Below are 12,057 nucleotides of genomic sequence, written 5' to 3' on the forward strand. Positions count from 1 at the left end.
ACAGCAGCTGCAATCAGATTTCATTTTTGAAGCTTTGTTCTGGCTTGCTGCAAGCAACAAATATAAAAATGTCCCTCTAACCATCATGTCTCTATTAAGCAAAGCACTGTGAAACTCTGAGCGCTCCCTGGGTTTCCCAGAGACAATCTGTTTTTATTTGCAAGCACTGATGTAGTCTCTCAGCACACCCTTCCTTCGTACCTGGAGAGGAAGAAGGTCTTCTGCATTGCCAGTTGACTCTTCTGAGAGGGGAGTTGATGTTAGACCTCAAGATATTAGCTCAGCTTTCCTGGTTTAGCGCAAACAATGAGGCCAAAAAAACCAAATCCAAAACCAAAACAAAAAAAACCCCCTTGGGAGTTACATGCTGAATGGATGCAGTCTGGGATTTATTCTAGTAAGGGTCTTACAGGGTACTTTAAAACACAATAAAGTTGTTCTCAAGGCAGGGCAGGAGGAACTGGAGTATGGCAAGTAGGGTCTTCAATGGACAACTAGAAGAACAGGAGTTGGGAGGAGCTGTGTCCTAGCGAGATGGAAGTTAGGATTGTGCAGACACCTAGGAAAGCTGGAGATAAAGCTTTCAAAGCTGTGCTCTGCTTTGCCTCAGATGAGCCCTAGCAAGGCCTGCAATGAAATTTGTAATCAGACTGCAGCAGGATAAATTACTGTCTGTGCTGATGTAGTAGCTGAGGCAGTGTGGCTGCCTGCATCGCTGTTCAGTGTGCCATGTATCGTAAGCCCTAGAAACCACCTCAGCTCCCACCCTGCTTTAAGGTAACCTTCTTCTCTATCTCCAGGTGGTGGTGGTGGTGAATGATGTCCTCGCAAACTGTTCTGGTTCGTGCTCTTTTCAGTTCTGTGAAGAAGTGACACCCTTAGTCAGTGATGTGGAATACTTGCCAGGTAATGCTCTTTGTGCATGAATAAAATCGCAAAATGCTATTCTGCTTTAAAAAAAAAAAGTATGACGATGATCTTATATGTGTGTGTGTATTCTTTCAGAAAATTTTCATTTTATGAAGACTGCATTTTCTAATGGGCCAATTCTGATTAGCTTGAGTCTTAAACTATGCAGTACAAACATGCTATTTTGGAGGCAAGAAGATGGTAGAGGCGTAAAGCAGAGAGAAACAGTATTAGGTGTGGTGCTATACAGAACGAGGTGGCTCTTGGTTCCAGTTATTTTTAATAAAAATTTAAGGAAAAAAAATAGCTGGACAGAGGCAGGAATACAGAGGATAATGAGTTTGTGTTGTGGTTTACATGGTGTCCTGAAAAGGATGGTTAAAAACTTTAACTGTTGGATGAAAGTAAATCTGGGTGTTGCTACTCCAACATTCATTAGTCATCTTGTTGTTTATATTACTTCAGATGATGGATCCCAGGCTACGGTAGTTATCAGGGGAACTGGCTTCACTGAGGAGAAGCCAGCACTCCAGGTGGAGGTGAACAACTCAACCTGCCATGTCATAACCTTGAATGAAACCAAAGTGGTTTGCCAGATGGAGAGGCTGCCAGTCGGAGTCTACCAGGTGACATTACTGGTGAGACCTTACGGCTTCGCACTCAACGTCAGCACAGGAGAAGGCATCTTCCTAAGAGCTGAGTCCAAGCTTGTGGCCATTGAGCCTCCTACAGCTTCAGAGATTGGTAGGTCTGGATACCAGACTGAGTCTGAGTGTCTTTTTTCTGTCTTGCTTTTCACAGCATGTTTCAATTCTACTGCCCTTCCACTGCTAAGGTCTTCACCTGAGAAAAGGTGTCTTGGCACTTTGTACTCCCAAGGTACTGGGGCAAGCTTCTTGTAGAGTGACAGACTTTCCTTGGTTCTTTGTGGGGGCAACAGGATCTTCCCTTGTTAGCTTTGTTTGGGAATAGTAAGTTCAAGTATGGGTATATTCATTCCAGCAACTCAAAAGGGTATTAGAATTTCATGGCCAATGTTCCCATATCTAATTGACGTGCAGCTTCATAGGATTTGGACTTTTCTGGCCCAGTTGTGAAATGGCTAAATTATGGTTGATCTTAATCTCATTTTAAATGCATTTCTGTTCTGAGTGGTAAAATGGAAATCTTATCTGTGATTAGATATACAACTGAGAAACTTAGGAAAGCTCAAATGAAACTGAAGTTCCTTCCATTTCCCATTACCCCTCCTCTCTTTGAAATATAAGAGGAAATAAGGGCTAATATATTCCACCCCTGAAGACAATAGCTTGGGAGCCTTTCCACAAGGCTATGGGGCCAGAAGGGACCAGTATGACTACTTCATCTACCATGTGCATAACACAGGTGAGAGGACTTTACCTGGAAGTTTCTGCTGGGTGCCCACCCAACTGTAGCTAAGCCAAACTGTAAAAAGCCACTTTTTTTTTTTTTTTTTTTTTTTTTTTTTTTTTTTTTGAAGAGGGAAGGAGTCTTCTCCACCTTCTCCAGTGAGCTGGGGACGCACTGACCACATCTGGGTGGTGCACTAAGGACCAGCCCTCTGGTATATGACTTGTTTTCAAGCAGATACGAATGCACTTAAAAATGATCCAGTCCTAGTCTGCCAGTAAAAGTTATCCAGCTTTTGTCTGGAAACCTCTCAATTTCAACAGTAAGGTGTTTTGAGTCCATGTTAATGAGCATCACTGAGAGCAGTATTGGCCTTGGTGCAGTACCAGGCTAGCACAGGCACGTGGCTTGGAGAGCTGAACTGAGCCATGTTTGGCCAGCTTGGAGTGGGCAGAGGACACAAATGATGGTCTGTGAACCTCTGTGTGGATGAGTCCTGGGGTGGACTTGGAAGCATCTGTGGGATTCCTAAGCTGAAACAAAAAGTTAGTCACCCCTTTTCTTTATGGGTTATTGGGGTGTATAGGAGAAGACATATCCTAACCCTTTTTTTGTTTGTTTTTCTAATGGGAGAGTCATACGCTACATACGGTTGAGATGCACTGCTCTAATTCATAAAAACTCTAAAAGAAAAAAAAACCAACCACAACAAGTTTTAGTGCTTGGGCCTTGCTTCTCGTTTCCTTCCCTGACAATCCAGCTCTTCTCCCAATTACAGTGATCTGTCACTCATTAAAGAGAAAGCAAGTATAATGCTATCTTACATTACATATGCCTTGAACATTTATAATTGGAAAGAATTACAGCTTCCATCTGTGTTTTTAATTTCTTTCATTTAAAATACCTCTCTTCAATCCTATCGTAAAGTGTGCATATGCAGTATTTTATCGCATGTGGATAAAAGTGTAGATATCAAAACTTTAAGATCATTAGTCTTTACACAATACACATGGATTTTGTACTCTCAATCTGAATCTTCTTAGCAAACAGCTATCACAGAAGTGGCTTCAATTTTGAGTGTTTGCTATTACTGGCTCTGAAAACTCTTCCTTAAAGAGGAGGCGGAGGCTAGGAAGCATCTTGTACTTCACTGCATCAGGTCCTTCTTGTCAAAGGTCTCAGTGTCACTGGTCTCAGTGGTGTGTATCAGGAGCTCCTCATGACATAGCTTCCTATAAGCATGGAAGGCCTTTGTAAAGGTGCTTTCTGCTGCAGCAGATGGAAGAAGCTTTCTGTGAACATATTGGGATGCTGTTGTTTGCCTGGTCTTGGTGCAGGCCATAGGAGATCTAGAAGACTGAACTTCTAAATATGACTTCTCTGATATAGAGAATGAGCAACAAAAGATGTTTTGAGAAAAGATACAAGAAACTCTGCCATCAGTGTATAATGAGTTTCCTGTAGAAGAAGGGTTTTTTTCCCTTATTTACACTGTACAGCATGGGATTTATATAGATTCTAGAGTTTATTTAATATTTCATGTTACTAAGGATGCTGGTACTGTACGGATAAGTCTAAGGGTTCTGAGTTTCTTGGGTTCTGCTGTGTTTTTGCCTCGCTTCTATTTGCTGGAGATGTGTATTTGAAAGAGGTTTTGTGTTGCATTGAAAAGTATCTTCGGAGAGAATGGGGGGTAGGTTGTAGAAGAAGGGAAGAATAGGATTTTGCTTCAACAATATAGAGTTTTTACGACATGACCTTAGGAGTTTTTATTTTGATTAACAAAATGCTGGCCTAGGTGCAGAGACACAGGACAATAGGATATTATCCTGTTTTCTTGCTCAGATTTTTGATGGACTGATTAGTTTCTACCCTGCTTGTTTACTTTTCCATTACTTACTTTTTCGTGGGAAGACCTAAAGACCATGTGTTGCCACTTGCGCTGAGCGCAACACAGACACTCTCCAGGAATTAGACAGATGATTGAAAAAGTCAGTTTCGTGTTTTGCAGACAAGCGATTTGCACCTAGAGAGCTTCAGGTTATTCTACATTGTATCTGATTTCACTGATTGATTCCTAAACTGACTCTGGCCGTACCTCTGAATCCGCCACTGGAATTCTGTGTCCTGCAAATCCCATCTTTGACACTGTTGTCTCGCAGGTCTTGGTCCTTCTAATGTCTGGGCTTAGTGGTGTGCCATTGCTATAAGGGCACTGGGGGCACATAGAGGTGACAGGGCCAAGCAGGTTGTCCTTGAACATGTAGCAGTAATTGAATGTTTGAATATATTCAGATGTAATGGCTTAAACCCAATTCTGAATGCTTCCCTGGTGATGAATGCTGTGAATAGCCATCCTTACGCTCACCTGTGTTATATTTAAGTGAATCCCTCAGGAGTTGCAATGGGATTGTAGAAACTGAGTCCCATCTTCCTGAATCCAAATCCTGGACCTTTTACCCCAAGAGCAGCACCTCTCCTTTTAAACGGCTTTAAATTCTACATGTGAAAAGCATGAAAAAGCTCAGTTGTGTTGTAGTGCAGCCATGCTAGCACGTGTACACTGCAGTGATAAAATCCCTGCCTGAGCAGCCTATCTGTCTAAGCACTGTCTAAGCCTGGTAGCACTGTAGTGCTGATGACTTGGCCTTCCAAGTAGAGCAGAGAGCTGCAGGTTTTAAGGGAGGATTTTTTTTTGAATGTCTATCAATTTGTCTCTGAACCATGTCAAAGAGCAAAGTCCAGCTTAGAATTGCTGTTAATGCCCGTTTCTTTTCTCTTTTCTATTTCTCTTTGAAATGCCACTGAATCTTCTGCTCATTTGAAAAGGCTGAGAGGGCATCTGGGCTATTTGGACAGGAGTTATGTGCTGCAGAAAGACCAAGCACATGGTCAGTCTGACTTGCATTGGGCCTGATCCTGAATGTGATAGCAGACACTCAGCTCTGGCTGACACGAATGAGAGCTGGGGTTGCTCATCGCTTAACAGAGTCCAGCCCTCTGTGACTTTCTTCCTCACAACTCTGCAAAGTCTCCAGCCCTGCCAAGTCCCCTTTCTAACCTAAGCTTCCCAGACACATGCTACAGGGCTTTTTGACAGCAGGGTGCATGGCAGCTATTTGAACCGTGAAAGCACCTGCTGTGTTAAGCTCATTTTCCATTCTTAGCGCTGCTTCTTTCCTTATTTTATTCACGGGCTGGGGATCTTTCTAAGGGTGAGATCACAGACCAGACCTTGCAATCTTAAATAAGTACGTCATTAAAAAATAAACTAAAAAACAAACATTGTCCTCTTGTGAGACAGACAAGAATTCAACTAATAGAAAATATCTCCAGTGAAACAGAGGAAGCTGGGGCACAGCAAAGTGGAAGCAGATCATTGTCAGTGTTAATAAACTAATGTTATCTTAGCATGCTTGTGTTTCAACCAGTAGACGGTACTCCCTTTTGTAATCACCCATTAATAAAGGATGCTTTGCATATTAAAATATCTTTCCACATCTTGGGTGTAAAGGAATAACTGATTTTGCAGGAGGACTGAGAGTGGCTCTCAGAGGGACCGGTCTGGAAGGAATAAACCTGGTGTTGTTTGGATCTCAGTCTTGCCCAATTTTCGAGAATGCCAGAAATTCAACAAGAATTGAATGTAAAGTTCCCTCTCGGGTAAGAAACCACATATTTTGTAGTACAGTCAGCTGTACTATGAATGTCTACAGACCTTTCTATGTTGTGCTAGCCTGAGCTATGCTGGGGGTGGAGGAAGGACAAATAATGGTCTATCAGCCAAATCTGGGCTGCCTGGTTTCACCTGGGCTCCACCTACAGTTTAGACCAGCTTAATTAACAATGAATTGATTTATGAAACCTAGCGTAACTGCAAGAATAAGATAGCATGACGATTATATCAGCCTCAAACAAACCAAATGTGGGCCTTTAACTCCAGAGAAAAGATTGCATCTCTGCACTTTTGGCTCAGTGTCTACCAGTACATACCTGGTAGAATTGTTCTTATTCATATTTCTGAATCCTCTTCAGCTCCAAACCCTCCTGTTTATGGCCAGTCTTTCTAATGGGAATTATCTGTGTCTCATGCAAACTCTTGAACCATGCCTGGGAATTGCTAGCAGTGTTAATTGACACAGGTCAAAATTATACCCAAGATCATGATAATAGTTTAAGAGTAGAGACAACTGTTCATGCCTGTTCCCTACTACTGTTTAATTTATTAACAGGGAAATAACAAATGAGAATCTGCATAGTCTGTGAATGTTTTGAGGTTTATAACTCTTCATAGATTTCCCTTAAAATACAACATATCTATACTCATTTGAGCAGAGTCCAGTGTTTGTATGCACAAATTGGTCAGTGCCATGTACTGCCCCATCATTTTTCTCTAAACAAACAAAAAATCCTCCAGATAAGCTGTTAGGGCTTTTAATTGCCAGACATATTAAGTATGGAGACATGCGCATATAGGGAATGAATTCATTTTTATTGGTGCACTCTTATCCCTGACATTTTCTTCATTTCTGTTTCCAGGGGATAGAAGATGCCGTTGTCCCTGTGACACTACTGTCTGGACACTTGTCAACAACAGTCACCAACTTATTCCAGTATGATCCTTCTTTAAACCCTGTGGTCGTATCACTGAGCAGAAACAGAAGTGGCATAGCAGGTGAAGAGGCTGCAGGCTCCTTAAAAGCAAATGGATGTGGTTAGACACCATCTGTACAAGTGCTGTTCTTACTGCTGAGAATGGTGGGACAGAAGGACTTGAGGTCTATGGGGTCTGGTGATGCTATACAGAGGGGGTTTTTTTAACCTGTAGCCTCCCTGTTCCCTGTTGGTCATTGTCAGCCCTATTGTCAGCCCTATTTGTGTTATGTTGTTTTTCTTCCTCTAGCATTCATGAGATAACAAGGTGCTGGCCCCAGCCCCATGTGGAGAGATGTCCAAAGTTAGGATGTCAAGGTTGGGATGCTGCTTCTCTGCCATGCCTCCTGTTTCTCTAACTCTGCTCTGAAGAGTCCTCTATCACACCCATTTTTGTTGGCATGTTAAGCAGTGAAAAGAGAAATAAACTTTCTAGAGTGTACTTCCCCAGGATCCTAAAGGGTAGGCCAAAACCAGAGTGCATTTAAGTGCATTTTGGGCTGCTGAAAGGAGAAAAGAGGCAGCACTTATCTTTCTAGTTCCCATTTCCAAGCAAAACTGTTTCTTCTGGTTTGACCTTGTGATCCGTAACTTTAGAATATGAGCACAGACTTCACAAACTTTGTGGTGGCAACATCCCAATTAGACCTCGTAGAGTGCTTGGCAGTCCTCTTTTTTGAAAGTTTCTCCCCCCACCCCCATTTCCTTTCCTTTTTTTTCACAGCGATTTGGCTGAGCATTGGGAGCAGAAGCTAGTAATGGTGAATGGTGTCCGCTTAAAGAGAAATATTTTAGGAAGAAGGTTTACTACATTTCTGGAAGGCACCCAGACCCAAGGTTCCTAATAGCAGAAAATTTCTTTTAAGGAAGGCGAGAAAAAAAAGAAAAAACGAAAAGCATTAAGGCCCTGGCCATTGAAATCTTGTCCAATGGATACAGGTTATTTAATGACTTTTGCTTCTCCCTGTATTTTCTCCCTTTTTTTTAGCCCCCTTTGATCCTGATTCATTCCATAGCCTGCTGCTTTACTAGTTTCCAAGCAGTATATCCAGGGTCGGAGTTTAAAATGATAGCAACAGGACCAAGCTGTTGTTTACTGAATCTAAATACCTTCTTTCTCTTAGGACACATACCATCACCAGCTCAGCTACCACCTTTAGGGTTGGCTGAAATGATCTTGGACCCAATGTCCCAGCTGCAAAACTCAGATCTTTTTTGCCCTCTTTGCCCTTCCAAATTAGGAAGTGAAGCCTTTATTTCTGGCTTTGCAGCTGGCCTATGAAGTGGTTCCCTTATTTCTACTACACCTTTGGCAGAAGGTCTCCCTTTTTTTTTTTTCCTCCCCTCTTTTCTTCCAGCCTCTCCAGTGCGCACCTTAATAGAGCTCTCCCCAGCTCAGCAGTCTGGCCAAACTTAGTGGCGATGAGGGGGCGAGGTGATTGTGCCTGTGACGAGACACACTTCTTGCTGCATGCTTCATGTTTCTATTCCATTCCATGATGCCCTTGTCATTTTCTATTACTCCAGAATGCATAAATAAGAGAGAACGTCCTTTATCATCTGAATATTATTCAGATACAATAGCACCAAGGGGAGATTTTTCTAGCCGCAGGCAGCCCAGGTGCATGGAATTCCTTAATGTTATAGTGTCTCATGAACGGTGGTGGAGCTGAGTTCAATCTTCTATTCAGAACCTCTGTGGCTTCGGCTTTTAATATAATTTTCCTCCAATATAATAAAAAGAATAAATAAATTACACCGATGCCTCCCAGGCATCTAGGATTAAGCTGACAATTGACCAAGAGTCCAAAGAGTTCACGTTATTAATATATTCAACTTCCTAGGCTTTCAAACTTTCAAACTTTATTTGACTCCTTGCGCATGCAGAATTGGAAAGTACCAGCTTCCAGATCTGCTTAGAGGAGCTGGTAGAGGAGAGGAGCTTTGCACAGCCTCTCCTGCTTCTTGCAAGGGAGAGGCTTCCCTCTAAGCTGAAGCTGCAGTGCTGAATGCTAACTGGTACCATGCCTGCTACAGAGGCTGTGTTAAAATCAAGGTAGACAAAACTGCCAGTCAGATCTGAATCTCTAGTAAGGACCAGTTAACTCATAAAAGTTCATTTTGATTAAGACAAGATCTCCTGATTAGCTCCCCGAGTGGCTGGGTTAGCAGTGCCGTATTTGGCTTAGTCCACTTTTGAAGTGGGGTTTGCTCAGTGAAGAGCAGGAATGGGCAAAAACAGAACTGTTTTGAGACAGCTGATCTTCACCAGCTATCATGGAGCAACTCTGTGGGTAGACTAGTATTTCAGGCAGGCTGGCTCAGGAGGCTGTTAAAGGGATGTTGGAATAGGGATTTATGCAGCATAGCTGCCTATGACAATAGGAAATTGAACTTGAAGACCCCCTTCTCGCCCTGAGCATTCCTGCTTCTGTGCAGTTGAACCCACACCCTTCAGAAGGGACTGAGAGGTGAGGTTCACCTCCTAAGCACACCTCTATCTGCGTAAGTATCTTAGATGTCCGGTATAGTCAGTGAAGGGTGATTGGCAGTTTTATGGTCAGATTCGCCTGACCTCTTTTGGATGTCTTCCTTACAATAAGATAATTCATGCCAAAGGCTCAGTTTCTCTTCACTGAATACAGATACAACTATCTCAGTTGAAAATGCCTGTATTTGGGCTGATGCATATCACCCTAATTTTTTTTAAGCTATTTCAGGAGGAATTTAAGTTACAGAATTCTATTCCCTGCTGCTCTTGTCCTTTTCTATTACTCCATGATGCACAAATATATGAAAATAGTCTTTATCATCTGAATATCACTCTACTCACTACAGAGTTTAAATGGGAGATAGATGCCTGCTTCATGACAACAAGGTGCTTTGAAGCATGCATGGTCATCTGACTTCAGGTACCACTGGAAATTTTCATACCAGCCTTGGAGGTTCCTGCTAAGTTTAGCTACCTCCACAGTTGGATAGTGCTGAAAGGTCTGGTCTCTGTCATTGTCAGGGGGTTAAGAAAAATTCCAGAATCCCTCAGCTTCAACTTATATGGGCTCTAGAAAGACTGGATTCAGTTCTAATCAGCTGTAGATATGTACAGGCTAGACATCTACAGTTAGGGGGTGTCGATTCAATCCTGAACATCTGTCAGTAGGCTGTGAGTGGCTTTAGATGGTCATAGTCAAGTTCTCAGTGCTAACATCTCTAAAAAATAAAAAATAAATAAAAAAGGTGGTTGTCTACCTTATCAGGGAGGCCAAGGGGCAAGTAGAGCACAGAACCATTTTGGTCTTCTAGCTTTTGTTTTTGACTGATGGATGTGACTGGACTAGTTCTGGGATGATGTGACTCCATGGTCTTCCTCAAGAAATGTTTGTGTGTGCTAAATTAATTGTTGCTGGAAACGCCGAAATTGCTCCATTCATTCTTCTCTCTGCAGGGGGTCAGGAACTCCAGATTGGAATATCCTCATTTGCCAGCTACCGAGGGTCAGATATCAAGGTCCAAATTGGGCTCTTGTGGGCACAAATTCAGGCACAGACTGACCATGGTGTTAATGTGACGCTTCCAGCTCTGTCTGCAGGATGGTACAATGTTTCTGTCATCATCAATGGTGTTGTTGTTGCTGCTTCACATAGGTGTGTGAATGTATTTTCCTTAATATACAAATTACATTCTCTATCCTATTTGCTATTTAAGGGTTAATCTGAAAAGAAAGGTAAAGTTTTCATAAATGCTGTACCTAACAGTGAAATCTGCAGTATGGTATAAAATTATGAATAATTATTAAGGCATTTATTGATCTGTGGAACCTAAGTCAGCAAACTGCTAATGCCAGTCAATTAACTCCCCTTGGATCAGTAGGAGGCAGGAGGGAAACATTTTAAAAAATAGTTGATTTGATGAAAAATGCATATTCAGGCAATCAAAGCTATTCACAAATTCAGGTCAAATGCAGATAAATCCTGCTGTAGGAAAACAAAAGAAGAAAAGAAACACTTTTCATGAGAAAAACAAAGGATAGTTTGAAAAGTAAAAAATGCTTTGTTTTGAGAATTTTTAAATGATGCTATTTCCATCTTTTTAAGGTGACATTTCAAGTTCATGCATAGATAAATGTAATACAAATGAACTAAAATGTAGGAGAAAACCCACCTCAAAGTGGGACACAATAGTTCATTCACAAACAGCACGACTTTGCTCCTCAGCCACACAGCTCTCGTCAACGGCAGTTGCTAGGAATGTTCCTGAAACAATGACATTATGGAGAAGGGAGCTGCTTGTGTTGCTCACAAACAGCCATAAACAGCTTGTTGCATTAATGAATGTCAGGAGAAAGCCTGTGGTTGGTGGAATGATGCACACGAATTCATCCCATCTGACATTGCAGTCTGTTAGCAGCACTGACACTTTGTCTCCTGGGGTAGTGAGTGGAGGGAGATGGGCCAGCCCAGAAGACAACTCTGATGGGCTGACTTGCAAGAGCAGGAGACTTTCTCTACCATGTCTTTTTTTGGTTTTTGAGGGGAGGCTGATGAGGGGGGAATATGGATGTAGATGAGAGAGAAGCAGAGCTACACCCCTGACTGAGTGTCCTTGGCAGGTTATGCCTAGGTTTCCTCTTGCTGCATTTATGCCCCCTGTCTGTTTATTTTCCATGAGACGAAAAAGGGGGGGAAAGATATCTCTTGCATCTCCTATCTATAGACACGGCTGCAATGTCTGTCTGGTAGAAACCATTTTGGCTTCTTTCAGCAGGCTTTTCAATTGTGCCTGATGGACTGGGTTCAGTTCACAGACTGCCACTTGGTAAGGCAGTGGTTCTTCTAAAAGACATGGCTCAAACCACATGGAAAGAGTTTGAGACATGAGGTCTTGTCATCACTATGTTACGGGGGGAACAAACTGGATGTGCCAGGTGGGCATTTGGCCTTCCAGCCTTGAGGGGGTTGTAAGAAAGAATAGCATGAAAGAAAGAAGAAGAAAAAGAAAAAAACCCTCTTATGTTGCTTGTGTTTTGCAGGATTGAGCCGTTAATCCAATACGTCTCCGAGATCTTCAGCATTGAGCCATGTTGTGGCTCTTTACTGGGTAAATAGTACCAGTACATCTGCAGCT

At 42.3% G+C, this 12,057-nt stretch overlaps 1 protein-coding gene across 7 annotated transcripts in view; it reads left to right on the plus strand.

Annotated features, from left to right (window-relative positions):
• The window catches only part of PKHD1 (PKHD1 ciliary IPT domain containing fibrocystin/polyductin), a 272,244-nt gene that overhangs the window by 37,435 nt on the left and 222,752 nt on the right, over window positions 1–12,057 (plus strand). For all 7 annotated transcript variants that reach the window (XR_010388155.1, XR_010388156.1, XR_010388154.1 and 4 more), the window contains 6 exons: window positions 801–906; window positions 1,375–1,653; window positions 5,813–5,943; window positions 6,820–6,955; window positions 10,379–10,577; window positions 11,963–12,030. Coding sequence is in view for 4 of the 7 variants with exons in the window: in XM_064508296.1 (XP_064364366.1) it covers window positions 801–906; window positions 1,375–1,653; window positions 5,813–5,943; window positions 6,820–6,955; window positions 10,379–10,577; window positions 11,963–12,030 (919 nt within the window). In the remaining 3 variants the exon portion in view is untranslated. The remainder of the gene's footprint in view (window positions 1–800; window positions 907–1,374; window positions 1,654–5,812; window positions 5,944–6,819; window positions 6,956–10,378; window positions 10,578–11,962; window positions 12,031–12,057) is intronic.

Source organism: Dromaius novaehollandiae, chromosome 3 (genome assembly GCF_036370855.1).
Source record: "Dromaius novaehollandiae isolate bDroNov1 chromosome 3, bDroNov1.hap1, whole genome shotgun sequence".
Lineage (NCBI taxonomy): Eukaryota > Metazoa > Chordata > Aves > Casuariiformes > Dromaiidae > Dromaius > Dromaius novaehollandiae.